A 16,113-nucleotide genomic window follows, 5' to 3' on the forward strand; every position below is an offset into this window, starting at 1 on the left:
AAAAAACACCACCCCAAAACAAAACCCAGGCTTGCAGCAACAGTTTGGAGCCTGTTAAGGAGGACCGTTCCTCCGCCCCAGCCATGCATTTTCCAGTCTGGGCTGCTCAGCAGGCAGACTCAACAGGCAGGCTTTTATTTTGTCAGCCCAAGGGGATGGGGGAGGTACATAGGAAATTGCCCTGTCTCTGCAGCATTGGTCATGTGACTGAGTGGGCATGGCCAACTCGATGTCACTCACAGCAAGGTGCCGCCTCAAGCCACACCCACAGAACTGGTAGTAAAAAAATTGAATCCCACCACTGCTATATACATGTTGTCAGAAAAGTGTAGCCAGTGTGCAATTTGGGGGCATGGCATGAAATGCACCTGTTTAAAGAACAGGTCAGTAATACTGTACTTTCTAAGTCTTCTGGTAATTCCACTATAAAGTCCATGGAAATTTCTTTCCAAGGTGCTTGAGGTTTTGCTACTGGTTGAAGGAGCCCTGGGGTTTTCCCTGGTCTTCCTTTGGCTGAAGAACAGCGTTTAAGACCCTGTAGGCCATAAGGGAATACTCAGAACTGGAAACATTCCAAAGAGAAATTGAAAGTTGCAAAACAATTGAAAGTTGTTTTGTCAGTACAAAACAGTTTTCAATTGTCCCTTGGAATGTTTTGAGTTTTATTCAAAACAGCAGTCAGAGCTGTTTTACTTCAAAATAATGACCAAGAGGTCTTGTAACCTTGCACTTATATCTCAAAAAAACTGTCAGACATTGAGCAGAGGTGGGCACTATGGGAAAAAGAGTCATATGTGGTGCGTTGGGCACTCACATTTCTTAGAAGGGGGGGAAACCCCTATCAAAGTGAAGAAATATCCTTCTGGGTTCAGCTCCAAGTGGGGAAAAAGACACTGGAAACACGGAGACTGCTTGGAAAGATGGTTTAATGGTGGACAGGATCACATGGTTTGAGTTCTTGAACAGAAAAAGGGGCAAGATACAGTGAGTGTTGCTTTGTGAGTGTGTGAATGAGACGAGGGAATTCCTCAGAGGTTTGCCCTCGAAGCGACGTGCGGAGATCCAATCTGCGTTTCTGATTATCCGAGAGGAGATCAGCCAGAGACGATCACTTTGAAAGGAGTGTGACTGTTGGAATAAGAATCTGTAGTGCAGGAGAGGGCTCTGACCAAACTTCGGACCCGCAGGGGAGGTCTGGGAAATCTCTTAAGGAAAAAGAGAGGGTTTGGTTAGGCTTCGCACCGACGGAAAGGTGTGGCAAATCTCCTCAGGAGACAGAGAAAGTCTAGTCAGGCTTTGAGCTGACAGAAAGGAATCCCCTGGAAAATGGGCAACCATGCTGGTAGTCCATTCGGAATGAGTAACTTTGTAAGAAAAACAGAGCCGTGTTCCCCTCTGGACTGCGTGTTAGCCCACTGGGACACAGTAAAGCCTATTGCAGAAAAAAAGATTGTTCTAAAAAAGAATAAGCTGAAAGCATTCTGCACATCCATCTGGCCAACCTACTTAATTGGTCCTAACGTAGGAACCTGGCCTCCAGAAGGCAGCCTTGATTTAGATTTTGTCAACAAACACAGTATCTAGGAAGAAAGTCCAATGGGCCACTCAGGAAGTACAGTATCTGGGTTTTGTTCTGCGCAAAGGCTGTCGGCTCCTACATGAAAGCCGCCTACAGGCTATTTCAGCCTTACCTACACCCACTAACGCTAAACAGCTACAGACCTTTTTAGGCATCACTGGCTATGCCCGGCTGTGGATTCCAATGTATTCTATCATTGCTAAACCCCTTTATCAATTAACTCAAAAGGACATGGCCTGGGAGTGGACAGGGGAACATCAGAAAGCATGGCAAGACTTGAAAGATGCATTGGGCCGTGCCTCTGCCTTGGCTTTACCCGATCAAATGAAAGGCTTTGAACTCTTTGTTTCTGAAATGAAGGGTTGTGCCCTGGGCATTTTATTGCAAAAACTGGGCCCCGAAAGAGTTCCTGTGGCTTACCTTTCAAAAATCCTGGATCCAGTGGCCAGAGGCTGGCCAGCCTGTCTCCGATCTGTTGCAGCCACAGCCATCCTCATCCAGGAGACTCATAAAATAACTTTGGGGGCTCCCCTTAACGTTTATATGCCTCATTCAGTTCAAGCTCTCCTCGAACAAAAACTCCCAGCATGGGCCACCTCATGCCGGATTTCTAAGTATGCAAGCCAGATTTTAGAATCAGACTCTGTTCCGCTTCATAGATGTGAAAGGCTGAATCCAGCTACCCTTTTGCCTTGCCCCCCCGAGGATGGTCCACAGCATGACTGTTTAGCCATCTTGGAATCCGTGGTAGGCATTCGTGCAGATCTTAGGACTGAACCTTTTGACAATCCTGAGTCCCAACTCTGGACTGATGGCTCTTCTTTTGTAAAAATGGGAAAAGATACACAGGACTGGCTGTAGTTTGCAGAGATGGCCCCCTCCTCCTACAACAACTCCCCTCTCACTGGTCCGCTCAAGCAGCCGAGCTTTTAGCCCTGATTGAGGCATGCCATCTGTCAGCTGGACTACGCACTAATATCTATACTGACAGTCGTTATGCATTTTTGGCTGCACACACTCATGGAAGGCTCGTGGCTTTACTGGTGCAGATGGGAAAAGCCTAAAGATGAAGCCCTTGCTAGAAAAACTTGTCACAGCTGTCAGACAGCCATCCCAGCTAGCTATCATTCATTGTCGAGGACACCAGACAGACCACAGTGAAATCTCTCGTGGGAACCGGGCTGCTGATTATTGGGCCCGCCAAGCTGCTGAATCAGGCCCTGCTGTCAATCCCAAGAATCTCTCAGCTTTGCTTCCCTGTGACCCCACGCAACACCTTCCTGCCCTATATGATACTAGGGACCAGCTACACCCTGATGGCAAGTGGTGCGATGGGTGGTGGGTCATTCAGAACAGAATCCAGCTCCCTCAACAAATGGTATGGAAACTTGTTCAACGAGCTCATCGCATGTCTCACAGCGGTCCTCGCCCACTCCAGAAGTGGCTCACATCCCGCTATTGCAATCCAAACTTGCGTGGCCTTTGCAAGACTGTTGTTTCTCAATGTGACATCTGCCAAAGGAACAACCCCCGAGGGGGCAGTCCGCTTCCTCTCGGTCGTCTTCGAACTGCCCGATACCCAGGGGAGGCTTGGCAAGTAGACTTTACTGAACTCCCAAAAAGGGGAGCAAAATCTAACCTTCTTGTATTTGTGGATTTATTCACTGGATGGCCAGAAGCCATCCCTACCTCCACCCAAAAAGCCAGAGAGGTGGTGAATGCCTTAGTTGATCACATTATCTCAAGATTTGGGGTCCCTAAGGGTCTTGAGTCTGACAATGGCAGGCATTTCACCTTACAGGTTACTCAGGATGTCAGTAAGTTTTTAGGCATCCCTTGGCACCTCCACTCTGTTTACAGACCACAGGCTTCATCAAAAGTGGAACATTTGAACAGAACCCTGAAAACACACTTGTCCAAATTATGCCAAGAAACCCAACTCCCCTGGCCTAAGGTACTACCACTAGCCTTAGCAAGAATTAGAACCCTGCCTTCAGGGAAATTAGGATTGTCACCCTTTGAAATGATGTATGGGAGACCCTTTGTTGCTTCTGCCCTGCCAGATTCTAGTGAAGGGGAAAGAAATATCACCTCATATTTGCATAATCTGGCACAGGTTTTGTCCTCTATCTCTAAACAGGTCCAATCCGCTTTACCTCCAGCTGCTGACGTGCCACCATTGGCTGAACCGGGCCAGTGGGTAAGGATCAAAGAACTCTCTCCCACCTGCACCCAACCCAAGTGGTCTACAACCCGTCAGGTTCTTCTGAGCACCCCCACGGCTGTGAAAGTGGACGGCGTCAAAGCGTGGGTCCACGCATCACGAGTCAAGCACATCCCTGAGCCCCCTGAGCAGTGGCAAGTCCAACAGCTGGAAGGACTCAAGCTGAAACTTCACCGCTCCCCAGCATCGCCTGCTGACCTGTTCACTGATGGATAGACTGGACACCCATTGAATATATTTGGTTTGCTGTTTTTGTTGTCTTTGCTGTTTTTCTGCTCTGTTGCTGCTGGTTTCCCCGCACATTCTTTGGAAAAGGTGACAATGACTCTGCTCTTTATTTTGGTTCCACAACTTGTCTCAATGTTTTTGATCCTCGGGACTTTTATACCCGCAGCCAAACTCTTCCCCAACTGAACCTCACATGATTCTTAAAACCATCCCTAGTAAATATGTACCTCTTTTACAGCATGATGGAAAGCATTCCATCGTTTAAATAAAAAGAGTGAAATGTAGGGAAACAATAATATAGAATATAAAATACTGATATACTAGATTTAGTAAAAGCTTGTTATTCTGTAATCATTAGGTTCCTGTAACATATATATTGTGCTTTTGTATCACATATATTATTCCTTTCTATTTGTATCTCCTGTTACAAACATATTGTCATTAGGCCTCTGAAATGTATCTGGTATTTGTCAAACGTATGTCCCTGCCATTTGACCTGCTCATATCAATCTCTTTCTGTGCCACCTAAAAACATGGTACGTATCTGTTGGAACTCCAGCCATCAACAAAGGGGTAATTTACATCTCAATCCTAATTTATGTCTGATCTGGGTAAGATCTGGTCTTCAGGAGCCAGGCGCTAAGTGGCCAAGTAAGTAAACAAAGATAAGACTAATTGGAAGTTTAGATTCCTTTGCAGGGCAACAAAGAATACACAAACATAAATTAAGGGGCCAGAATTAGGGATCTAACTGATGCTTTAAAGGTATAAAACGTGGTTACATCTTCTCTGAAGATGTGAACCCTCCCATATACATATCTCTTTGTATGTGTTTGGAATGGTTTTACCCAGCCTTTTGTCTTTGATCAAAGATTAAATGTTGATTCTTATTCAAGCCTCCGTTTAAATCTTTCTTTTTGGTTCACTGAGAGCTTAAGCGTATAGCCGGACCTTACACAACCATGATCACTACCTGACCTTCGAGTCTTCCAAAGATTTTCCTCATAATGCAGAAGGACATAATCTGGGTGTTGTATTTCTACTCCTCAAACTCTCCTCAGTTAGCTGCCCTTTTTCACATTTCTCCCTAGACAGCAATATCAGCAGCTCTCTGTTACTGATCAGCCCAAAGGATTACTAAAGTCCAGAGAAGGAATTCATCCATTTCCTGGCTTCAGATCAGTTGCTGGCAGCATGGGGGTGGGGGGTGAGGGGTGGGGAAAATGGTGACCTCAAGCAGATTTATCTGCTTCTTGAAATTGTTAATCCAAAATTGCATGCCATCCTCCAATTGCCAACAAGAGTAGAAATCACTGAATTCTGGGTCATAGTTCTCCTAAGTATCCAGATTCAGTTAATGAAACTTGATCAGCCTGACAACTGCCAGCTGGAGATCAGCAGGATCCCTTCCAGAAAATGACAGTCAGTTTCTTCTTGGAGTTTGTGAGTATACCCTCAGGTCCCGACTTGGAAAACCAACCTTTCATCCTTGATGGAAATATGCAAGAACCGTTTCTTAGGCAACAGGACTGGAATATTTTTTAAGTTTTAAAAAACAACACGCTATTCAAAAACGGCTCAGGCAGATGCCTCCTTGACTCACTGGAGTATATGGGGTGGAGGTAAGAGATAGGGAATAAATCTACTCCCTCTCCTATTCGATGAACTTTCAACCCTTTGAAGATGGCTGCCCTGTCATCGTACAATTGTCTTTTCTATAGGTTAAACAGCCAAGAGCCACAAACCTTTGAAGATTTTGCTGTAGTCTTGGGAGAAAATCTGTGAGGCATTCCCTTCATCGACCAAGTTAGTCAGTCCATCAAAGATGGAGGAAAATTTAGTGTCATACAATATAAGTCATACCGGCTCCTATTTATTGTAGTATCACTGTCCAAGTGCTCACAAATGTATAACTTGTTAATTTATCTAAGGACATTACTCCTGCAGTGTCTTGGAACACAGAACAGTGATGGCGAACCTTTGGCATGTGTGCCACAGGTGGCACATGGAGCCCTCTCTGCAGGCACGCAAGCCGTCGCCTAGCTCAGCTCCACTGCGCATGCGCATCCCACCGGCCAGCTGATTTTCGGGTCTGCCCTGCAAGCAGCATGCTTGGAAAGTCCTACCTTTCTCCTCACTTTCTGCTGCCTGTGCCTTCCCAGATCTCTGGAGATTCCCCCCCCCAGCCGTTTTGGGAGGTAAAGGCTTTCCCCCCCTTCCCAGCTGTTTTGGAAGCTTCCCCCCCACTCCCAGCTCTTTAAGCAGCTTTCTCCCCCCACAGCTGTTTTGGGAGGCAAAGGCTTTTTTTCCCTTCCCCCCCCAGCCGTTTTGGAAGCTTTCCCCTCCCCCACCCCAGTGGTTTTGGGAGGTAAAGCCTTCCCCCCCAGTCAGTGGTGGGATTCAATTTTTTTAACAACCAATTCTGTGGGTGTGGTTTATTTCGGTGGGGGTAGCTTGGTGGTCATGTGACTGGGTGGGCGTGGCTAGCTGATCATGTGACCGGGTGGCACATGAAGGACTACTCAAAGGGCTGAAAAAAGTCATTTCTGACCGGTCCTCGCACTTTTGACTGGTCCTCACACTTATGACCATCCTCACATTTATGGCCGTTGCAGCATTCTTAACAACCATGTGTTGGTTATCACCTTCAAAGCACTCCATGGCATCGGGCCTAGCTATCTTCGAGACCGCCTGCTGCTACCGACGACCTCCCATCGTCCCGTGCCCTCCCACAGAGAGGGCCTCCTCAGGGTGCCATCAGCCAATCAATGTAGGCTGGTGACTCCCAGGGGGAGGGCCTTCTCTGTGGGGGCACCTACCCTCTGGAATCAGTTGCCCCCAGAGATAAGGAGAATCCAAGACCTTAGTGCCTTCCGCCGTGCCCTTAAAACCCACTTTTTCCAGCAAGCTGGGCTGGCTTAAGAAGAAATTTTAAATGTTTTAATTGGTTTGTATTTTTAATTTTGGGCCAAATTTATATATATTTTAATTGTTTTTAATATTTGTATTTCATGTTTTTTAATTCTGGCTGTACACCGCCCTGAGTCCTCAGGGAGAAGGGCGGTATATAAATTTAAAAATAAATAAATAAATAAATAAATAAATAAATAAATAAATAAATAAATAAATAAATAAATAAATAAATAAATGTCACTCATTTCACAACTGCTTCTCTTCACCATGGTGACAAGATACGGCAAAAAATGTAAAGTGTGAGGACAGTCATAAGTGCGAGGACTGGTCAAAAGTGTGAGGACAGGTCAAAAATAACTTTTTCAGCCCTCTGAGTAGTCCTTATGCAGATAGGGACTACCCAGAGGGCTGAAAAAAGTGATTTCTGACAGGTCCTCGCTTTTGATTGTTCCTCACACTTATGACTGTTCGTCATTTATGCCCATTGTAGCATTCTTAACAACCATGTCACTCATTTCACAATTGCGGTGCTTCATGTGACTGGGTGGGCGTGGCCAGGTGGTCATGTGGCATCGCTTCTTTGCCCTAATGACTGTTTGCTGCAATGGTCATAAGTGTGAAAAACGGTCATAAGTCACTTTTTCCAGTGCCATTGTAACTGTTGTAAATCAAGGATTACCTATACAAAAATACAAAAAGCTGCTTTGTTTGCAAAAAGCTGCCCTAAATACCAATCATTAGATTAGAAATACCTGCAAACTGGAGTTACAAATCAGGGAGGGTGCCAGAGCACCTTGAGGAATTAAAATAGTTAAAATGCAATGATAACTATCAGCAGCCAACTCTTGCTCATAAAGTGAAACCCTTTAGCGGAGAGGTCATTTAAGTTCTCCAGAATGAAGCAAAGGAGCAAAGAGAGTATCTGTTGCTTGTTAAACCAATTACCAGAACAATAGACACAGAACTAGTCAGATTTCCAAAGCTGCTTCTTTTCAGGAACAGAGATTAACATTTTTCCTTCCAAACAAAGCTGAATAGGGAAAATTATCCCATCACTAAACACAGGATTAAACTTCACCAAAACCCAGTTTTGGACCAAAAGTCAGAAAGGGTATGTCAACTCCCGTTTGAATGTCAATCTTTCTAGCTAGCCAGGAAGCCTTGCTGAATGTCACTCATCTTGGTTCCTTGTCATTAAAAGCTTCTGCTTCGTTATTCAATTATTTCTTCAAAGTGCTGATCACTGCACCCTGACTGGAAGAACTCCAACAGGGGGGTATTTCCTCCCAACAGCGGTGTAAAAAGCTTAAAACAACCCTTCCCCTTTAAGAAAGTCAAGCAAAAAAAAAACCCTCCGGAACCGGAAGTGACAGTAAGTCTAGGCATACTGCCGGACAGGCAGTTTCTGTAAGCAGGGCAATAAAGATTAGGCTAGGAAACAATACCGAATGTTTTAATTCCTTACAGGATTAACCCTGTAAAGTGGGAAAAAACAAAAGGAGATTTCTTTTAACAATCAGTTCTCCGAACTGCTTAACTACTTAACTACTGGTTCTACCGAACCGGTGCGAACCTGTAGAATCCCACCACTGCCCCCAGTGCTGTTTTGGGATGTGAGGCCAAAAGAAGGGGGTTTGTAGGGGTCGCGTGCGCATGCGGGGGGGTGGGTCCTGCGCATGTGCAGAGGGGTGGGGCATGCGGGAGGGATAAGTCAGAACATAGAGACAAGTCAGTACAGAATAGCCATTCCCATGCCATATTGTGAGTTCCCTCACTCACAAAACCATGGACAGCTACCCTCTGTAAGTAACCATTCTAACAATTCTGGGGCTTTACCTGTCAACTTTCCCAAACTGCAAATAGATGGAAAAAATCTTCTAGAGTGGAGTCAACAGCTGCAGATAGTTTTATGAAAGAAAACTTACTTTTCCTAATATCAGATCCACCCCAGAAACCCTGGACTTTTGAAATTGACTGTAACCACCACAGGGCTTTTTGTATTTTGTTAACCAGTATTTCTCCAACTTTGTGCCCAAGCATAGGGAATCACATGACAGTGCATGAAGTGATACAAAAACTTTATAACCTTTTTTACAGCAGAAGTAGAGCAACCACAACTAGGATTTCCAGAGAATTCGATTCTGCCAGACTTAGACCAGGGGTCCCCATGAGTGAACACCTGTTAAAACTTAACGCAACCAGGACTGAATTAATGCATAGGGGTGAAGCAATCACTGAGGAGAGTATGATGAGTATAGTCATAAACTCTTTAGACCAGCGGTTCTCAACCGGGGGGGTCGCAACTCCTTTGGGGGGGTCGAACGGCCATTTCACAGGGGTCGCCAAAGCCCTCTCTCACCCCCCCATGCCTTCACTCACCCTCACTTTCTGCTCTGTTGGATCGCCGGCCGTTCGCTTACCCTGCCCACTCCCAATCTATTGCTGCCTCCTGAGTCCCAGCTGATGGCTAGAGGAAAAAAAACTGTTTAAATTCTTGCCGCGGGGCTTCAAAGGGCCGCCCTATAGCCAGTGGTGCAGCTGAACCATTTGTTAAATTGCTGGCTTGCCCCGCCCCTTCGCACCACTATTTATTGCCAATAAATAGTGGTGGGCGAGGGGCGGGTGAGCCAGCAATTTAACAAATGGTTCGGTGTTTGTTTGTAATTTTATTGGCCCGCGGAGCTTCAGCATAGGCTAATTAGACTTTGATTAGATTGGCTCCCGACTCTCAGCTGATTTGCTCTCAGCTGTTTTGCTCAGGGCTCTGCTGCTTGTTTGCAAAGAGTGCTGGAGCAATTTTTTTCCCCTAGCTATGCTGGAAAACGAAACTGAAAGTAAAGCAGGCTGTTGGCTTTGCTGTTGCTACAATGTTGGAAAATTAGGCAGGCAGATTTCTTTTCTTTTTCCTCACCAAAAAAGGTAGGTGCAAACAATGGGAAATTTAGGGGAAAAGTGGAGAGTTCAAGATTTTAAAACACAAAAGAAAAAAAGCTCTATTTAACTAGGGAATTGTAATAATTGAGATACTATTAATTGTATATTGTGTTGAAAGCAGAAATGGTTAAGTTGTGGTTTGGAGAAATATATGGGGGAAATTATTTGGTTTATTATTATTGGTAAATATAATTAATTGATTTGTAAGAAATTGGATTGCATGGAAATAATTGGAATATTCATGTTCATATTGATTAATATACAAAAAAGGTAGTTATATAACTAATTGATTTATATTAAAATGTTGAATTTATATTAAACAACTGTAATATTACATAATTAACCAATGTGAGGATGGATATAAAAATAGATGACAATGGGAAGGGGCATAATATAGAATAGAAGGGAAAAATTGAATTTGATTAAGATTAGAGATGAGGATGAAGGGTAATATTGTTTTTTTTACAAAAATAGATGAGGAATAAATATGGCAAAAAGGAAATATAGAAATTGTAAATTTAATTGAAATGACTAAACAGTTTAAATTTGTGAACCGGCCAAATACTCTGTTCAAAGTGTTGGAAAAAATCTCCTTCTAGGTTCTGCTCCAAGTGGGGAAAAAGACACTGGAAACATGGAGATTGCTTGGAAAGATGGTTTAATGGTGGACAGGATCACATGGCTTGAGTTCCTGAACAGAAAAGGGCAGATACAGTAAATCCTCGGGTTTTTATGCTCTCTCTGGCTCTGCATTTCTTGGGGCCACGAAAGAGTATCCTGATTGGTTGTCAGACTCCCAGGGGGTGGGGATCTTAACTAGCCTTGCTGGCTGATGGTCACATGTGCTTCCCAGGTCACATGTGGTGACTTTCTGTTGCTAGATGGGTAAAGATCCTATCTTTATTGGATCTTGGGCAATTCCTACTATGGCTCTGCCTGAAGGAGGTAGATCTTTGTTATGTAGAATAGACTGGCCCAGGCCTTAATGGCCCATTGACAAAGGGTGGGGGCAGGAAGATGGGAGCTGCTTCAAAACATGCTTATCCCAGGGAAATATAATATTCTGCCTTTTTCATATTTCCTAAAATATTTCACTCTTCCAGGAAAGGGGTGGGTGCTAACTTCCTACAAAAGAAAATACATTGTATGTTTGTATGTGTGTTTCTAATTATTGTTATTTATTCATATTTATTCTCTTTTATTCCTTAAAGTTTAACAATTCATTCTTTATCTTAATATCTTTATATTTGTTTGGGGTTGGCTTTCTTCCTTTTCATCTTTTTTTATTGTACAGCAATCTTTTTCCTCAAACCTACCACCTCTCTCTTTTCTTTCCTTCTTACTTTCTCTTCCTCCCCCTCTTCTTCTCCTCCCTACTTCCTCTTCCTTTCTCCTTCTCCTCCTCTCTTCCTCCCTCTCTTACCCTCACTCCTACTCTAATTTCCCTTTCCTTCCTTCATCCCTCTCTATTGCTGTATCCTTTTATGCATATGGACTACTCAGAGGGCTGAAAAAGTTATTTCTGACTGGTCCTCGCACTTTTGACCAGTCCTCCAACTTACGACTGTCCTTACATTTTATGTTTTTGCCCTATCTTGTCACCATGGTGAAGAGAAGCAGTTGTGAAATGAGTGACATGGTTGTTAAGAATGCTACAATGGGCATAAATGATGACCGGTCATAAGTGCGAAGACCGGTCAAAAGTGCGAGGACCTGTCAGAAATCACTTTTTTCAGCCCTCTGGGTAGTCCTTTTGTGCACATGGACTACTCAGAAGGCTGAAAAAGTTATTTTTGACTGGTCCTCGCACTTTTGAGTCTGTTTATCAAAAGCCGCAAATAACCTAGTGTGGTTTGATGATTTACTTACTGACATCTGGGCCGAACCAACATACCCCATAGTCATACATGTAGACAACAAGGCAGCTATAGAAAAATCAAAAGCAGATGCCGTGGGACAGAGATCAAGGCACATCGACATAAAATATAAACACGTTAGGCAATTCTCAGAAATGGGGTTTATTAAAGCCCAAAGTGACACTGAACAACAAACAGCAGACATACTTACAAACCCACTACCTCAAAAGCAACACGCATATCTCACATCAAAAATATGTGTATATATGTAGATAATGTGTTTTATGTACCTAACATGTATGTTCACAGATATCATATGTCCGCCGTTAATTAGACATTTAGAGGGGGATTTGTCAGGGTAAATGTCTAATTCTCCCAGGCAGGGGCTGGCACCTCCCCATATCCCATCATACCCCCTTACCTCAGAATCCTCCCCTGGTGTATAAAAGGGTCCTACACGTGGGCATCCAGCAGTTCCAGATGTGTGCCTGCAAAGACAAGACAGAGGTCAGTGACCTTTACCCTGAATTGGGCCTAGGAGGACTCCAGGCCTAGAATAAAGAATCAATGAAGAGATACCATTGTCTCCTGTGAGTTATTGGGTTAGATCCATCCAGCATTAACATATCAAATTGGCATATTCCTGATGGAAAATTGGCGCCAGTTTTTCCCCCAATTAAAAGTAAAACTTTATCACTTCCCCCAGAGTCTCAGTCACATGGTCCAATCAGCATACAGCCCAGTTGCTAGATGACCTCAGTCTCTACCCTGCAGACACCCGCATGAACATCCTTGATTCCCAGGGGAAAGAATTTTATTTTGACTACAACACCCCAGCTAATTTCTAAAACCCCACCTCTGGCCCCTTCATTCCAGGCTGTATCAGCCCTGAAGGAGTGAGAAAAGAAACCTCCCTAGAGACTACAAAAAAGAAAATGGCCACAGTTCAGCCAACTTGCAAAATGGAAGGTCCTCACCCATTATTTCTTCTCCACTTTCTCCTGACATCAACCCAACCAGAACATAGCATATAAGTGATGCTTGCGTTCTCTGCAAATGACTCTGCTTAGGCTGCAGACAGACCTTTTAGCTGGAGGACATCCTGTCTGCCTTCTTTTGGTAGATGAGCCTGTTGATCTGGAGACTTGACCCTGGTTCCCTTGCTTTCACCTGATCTTCTGCTGTACCCACTGTGCACCTGCGGAGTTTTTTTCTCAGCTGCTTCAACAACGGAGTATGAAAGGGGACTTCTAGATGACCTAGACCAGGATGTTGTCTTTCCAGGTGCAGTACCGGCAGCTGTTCCAAATGGTGATTGTATTAGGAATGAGTGGTACCCTCCTTATTGGCTTCCAGGTCTCTGTGATCACCTATCCATCCCAGGTAAGTCACAGAAGTTTTTGCAACTCAGTATCTGCAGTCCCAAAGCACAATATGGCCTTAAGAGAGCTGGTAAGGTCTCCATTAGGAGACAATCTATGCAGCTGAACACACAAATCCTAGCGCAAGCAGCTTTCTGGCCACTCTCCTTTCCTCTTGGTGTCCTTCTCCAGCTTCACCCTGCTGCCAGTCATTCAACTGTTGCCTCTGCTGGGCCAAAAAACACCTCTCATGGGCACTTCTGTTAGCACAATATATACCACCCATCCTCCCTTCAGTCGTCAGATCAGGGAGGCCTAGAGGTGACATCACATCATGCCTCCATGCACAAGCTTTCACATGACTTCTATCCAGGGTAGAAACTTCTCTGTTTTTTATACAATGAATATCCTGTGTGGTAGAGAGTTGAACCCCATAGAATAACAACTGGCCAGTCACCACTCTGATGAGTCCCAGTAAGGATGCAACTGGTGACGGGATGCTTTCCTTTTTCTTTCTTTTTTTTTGTAAAAAGTTTTTTTTTATTTTTTACACAAACACACATACAAACATACAATATATTTTTTCTGAACAGAGTATTGGCCGGTTCACAAATTTAAACAATTTTTAGTCATTTCAACTAAATTTGTATTTGTAATTGTATTTATTAAACTTCTATACCGCCCTTCTCCTGAAGGAATGAGCCATATTACAGCCATATTAAAACAAACATATACTCACAAAACAATTTAAAATAAATAAATAAATTTGGCCCTTATGTTAAAAGCTACAAACACCCAATTTAAAATTCATTTTCTAAGCCAGCCCAGCCTGTTGGAACAAAAGAGTCTTAAGGTACAATTACTATTTCTATACTTTTTTTTTTTTGCCATAATATTTCTTTTCTCTATTTTTTTAAAAACCAATATTACCCTTCATATCCAGTGGTGGGATTCTACCGGTTCGTTAGAACCGGTTGTTAAGTAGTTAAGCAGTTCGGAGAACTGGTTGTTAAAAGAAATCTCCTTTTGTTTTTTTTCCACTTAACAGGGTTAATCCTGTAAGGAATTAAAACATTTGGTGTTGTTTCCTAGCCTAATCTTTATTGCCCTGCTTACAGAAACTCCGGCAGTATGCCTAGACTTAGTGTCACGTCTGGTTCCGGAGGTTCTCGGAGGTTTTTTTGAGTTTTTTTGCTTGACTTTCTTAAAGGGGAAGGGTTGTTTTAAGCTTTTTACACCGCTGTTGGGAGGAAATACTCCCCTGTTGGAGTTCTTCCAGCCAGGGTGCAATGATCAGCACTTTGAAGAAATAATTGAATAACGAAGCAGAAGCTTTTAATGACAAGGAACCAAGATGAGTGACATTCAGCAAGGCTTCCTGGCTAGCTAGAAAGATTGACATTCAAACGTGAGTTTACATACCCTTTCTGACTTTTGGTCTAAAACTGGTTTTTGGTGAAGTTTAAGTGCTTGGTGATGTTTAATCCTGTGTTTAGTGATGGGATAATTCAGCTTTGTTTGGAAGTGTTAATCTCTGTTCCTGAAAAGAAGCAGCTTTGGAAATCTGACTAGTTCTGTGTCTATTTGTTCTGGTAATTGGTTTAACAAGCAACAGATACCCTGTTTGCTCCTTTGCTTCATTCTGGAGAACTTAAATGACCTCTCCGCTAAAGGGTTTCACTTTATAAGAGTTGGGTGCTGATAGTTATCATTGCATTTTAACTATTTTAATTCCTCAAGGTGATCTGGCACCCTCCCTGATTTGTAACTCCAGTTTGCAGGTATTTCTAATCTAATGATTGGTATTTAGGGCAGCTTTTTGCAAGCAAAGAAGCTTTTTGTATTTTTGTACAGGTAATCCTTGATTTACAGCATTTACAATGGCACTGGAAAAAGTGACTTATGACCGTTTTTCACACTTACGACCATTGCAGCAAACTGTCATTAGGGCAAAGAAGCGATGCCACATGACCACCTGGCCACGCCCACCCAGTCACATGAAGCACCACAGTTGTGAAATGAGTGACACGGTTGTTAAGAATGCTGCAACGGGCATAAATGATGACCAGTCAAAAGTGGGAGGACCTGTCAGAAATCACTTTTTTCAGCCCTCTGGGTAGTCCTTTTGTGCATATGGACTACTCAGAGGGCTGAAAAAGTTATTTTTGACTGGTCCTCGCACTTTTGACTAGTCCTCGTACTTACGACTGTCCTCACATTTTACGTTTTTCGCCCTATCTTGTCACCGTGGTGAAGAGAAGCAGTTGTGAAATGAGTGACACGGTTGTTAAGAATGCTACAATGGGCATAAATGTGAGGATGGTCATAAGTGTGAGGACCAGTCAAAAGTGTGAGGACCAATCAGAAAAACTTTTTTCAGCTGTTTGAGTAGTCCCTATACACAAAGCCACGGCCACCCGGTCACATGATCAACTAGCCATGCCCACCCAGTCACATGACCTCCAAGCCATGCCACCCAAATAAGCCACACCCACAGAACCAGTTGTTAAAAAAATTGAATCCCACCACTGGTTACAGTCCTTGGAGGCCATTCCAATACCCCCATAATCTCATATCATGATCTGGATGCTTGGCAACCCTTGTGCACTTTCAACTGGTTACCAAGCACACCGTAATCACTTGCTCACCACCTGCAAACTTTCCGGTTGGCTTCCCCAGAAAATCAGTGAGGAAGCCAAGTTGCGGGGGGTAAATAACCCCCACCTGTGCACCCTCTTCCATCTTCTCTGTGCTAGCTTCACACTGGACATTTGCACACCCCCACACACCTTTGCACATCCTCATTGCATCTTTGTGAAACCTCCCCAACCTGCATGTTGCCTCCTGTGCCCTCCACAACACATGTGGCACCCTTGAATCCTTGTGAGCTCTTTGATCTGCATGGCACCTCTCATGGACCCACATACATCCCCACATTCTTGTATACCCTTCCCCAACTGCTTTCACTGGTAGAGGGCTGCAGGAGGCCATTGTGACCGAAAACGGAGATTGGGAGCC

The 16,113-nt window shown here is 43.9% G+C and overlaps 1 protein-coding gene and 1 long non-coding RNA gene across 6 annotated transcripts in view; one reads left to right on the top strand and one right to left on the bottom strand.

Annotated features, from left to right (window-relative positions):
* Positions 1-909: 909 nt before the first annotated feature.
* LOC148111691 (uncharacterized) lies at positions 910-12,845 on the bottom strand. The gene is made up of 3 exons (XR_015730314.1): positions 12,818-12,845; positions 12,156-12,222; positions 910-1,205 (listed from the first exon to the last, which is right to left on the bottom strand). It is a non-coding gene; the product is annotated as an uncharacterized LOC148111691 (long non-coding RNA).
* Positions 5,326-16,113, top strand: part of LOC117657148 (solute carrier family 2, facilitated glucose transporter member 11-like) — a 67,970-nt gene continuing 57,182 nt past the window's right edge. For 2 of the 5 annotated variants that reach the window (XM_060683734.2, XM_060683740.2), the window contains exons 1-2: positions 5,330-5,474; positions 13,019-13,117. In XM_060683734.2, the coding sequence (XP_060539717.1) occupies positions 5,448-5,474; positions 13,019-13,117 (126 nt within the window). In that variant the 5' untranslated portion in view covers positions 5,330-5,447. The other 3 variants (XM_060683741.2, XM_060683737.1, XM_060683739.2) reach the window with 3 other exon arrangements.

This window comes from Pantherophis guttatus, chromosome 17 (genome assembly GCF_059756535.1).
Source record: "Pantherophis guttatus breed Tessera chromosome 17, ASM5975653v1, whole genome shotgun sequence".
NCBI classification, from domain to species: domain Eukaryota; kingdom Metazoa; phylum Chordata; class Lepidosauria; order Squamata; family Colubridae; genus Pantherophis; species Pantherophis guttatus.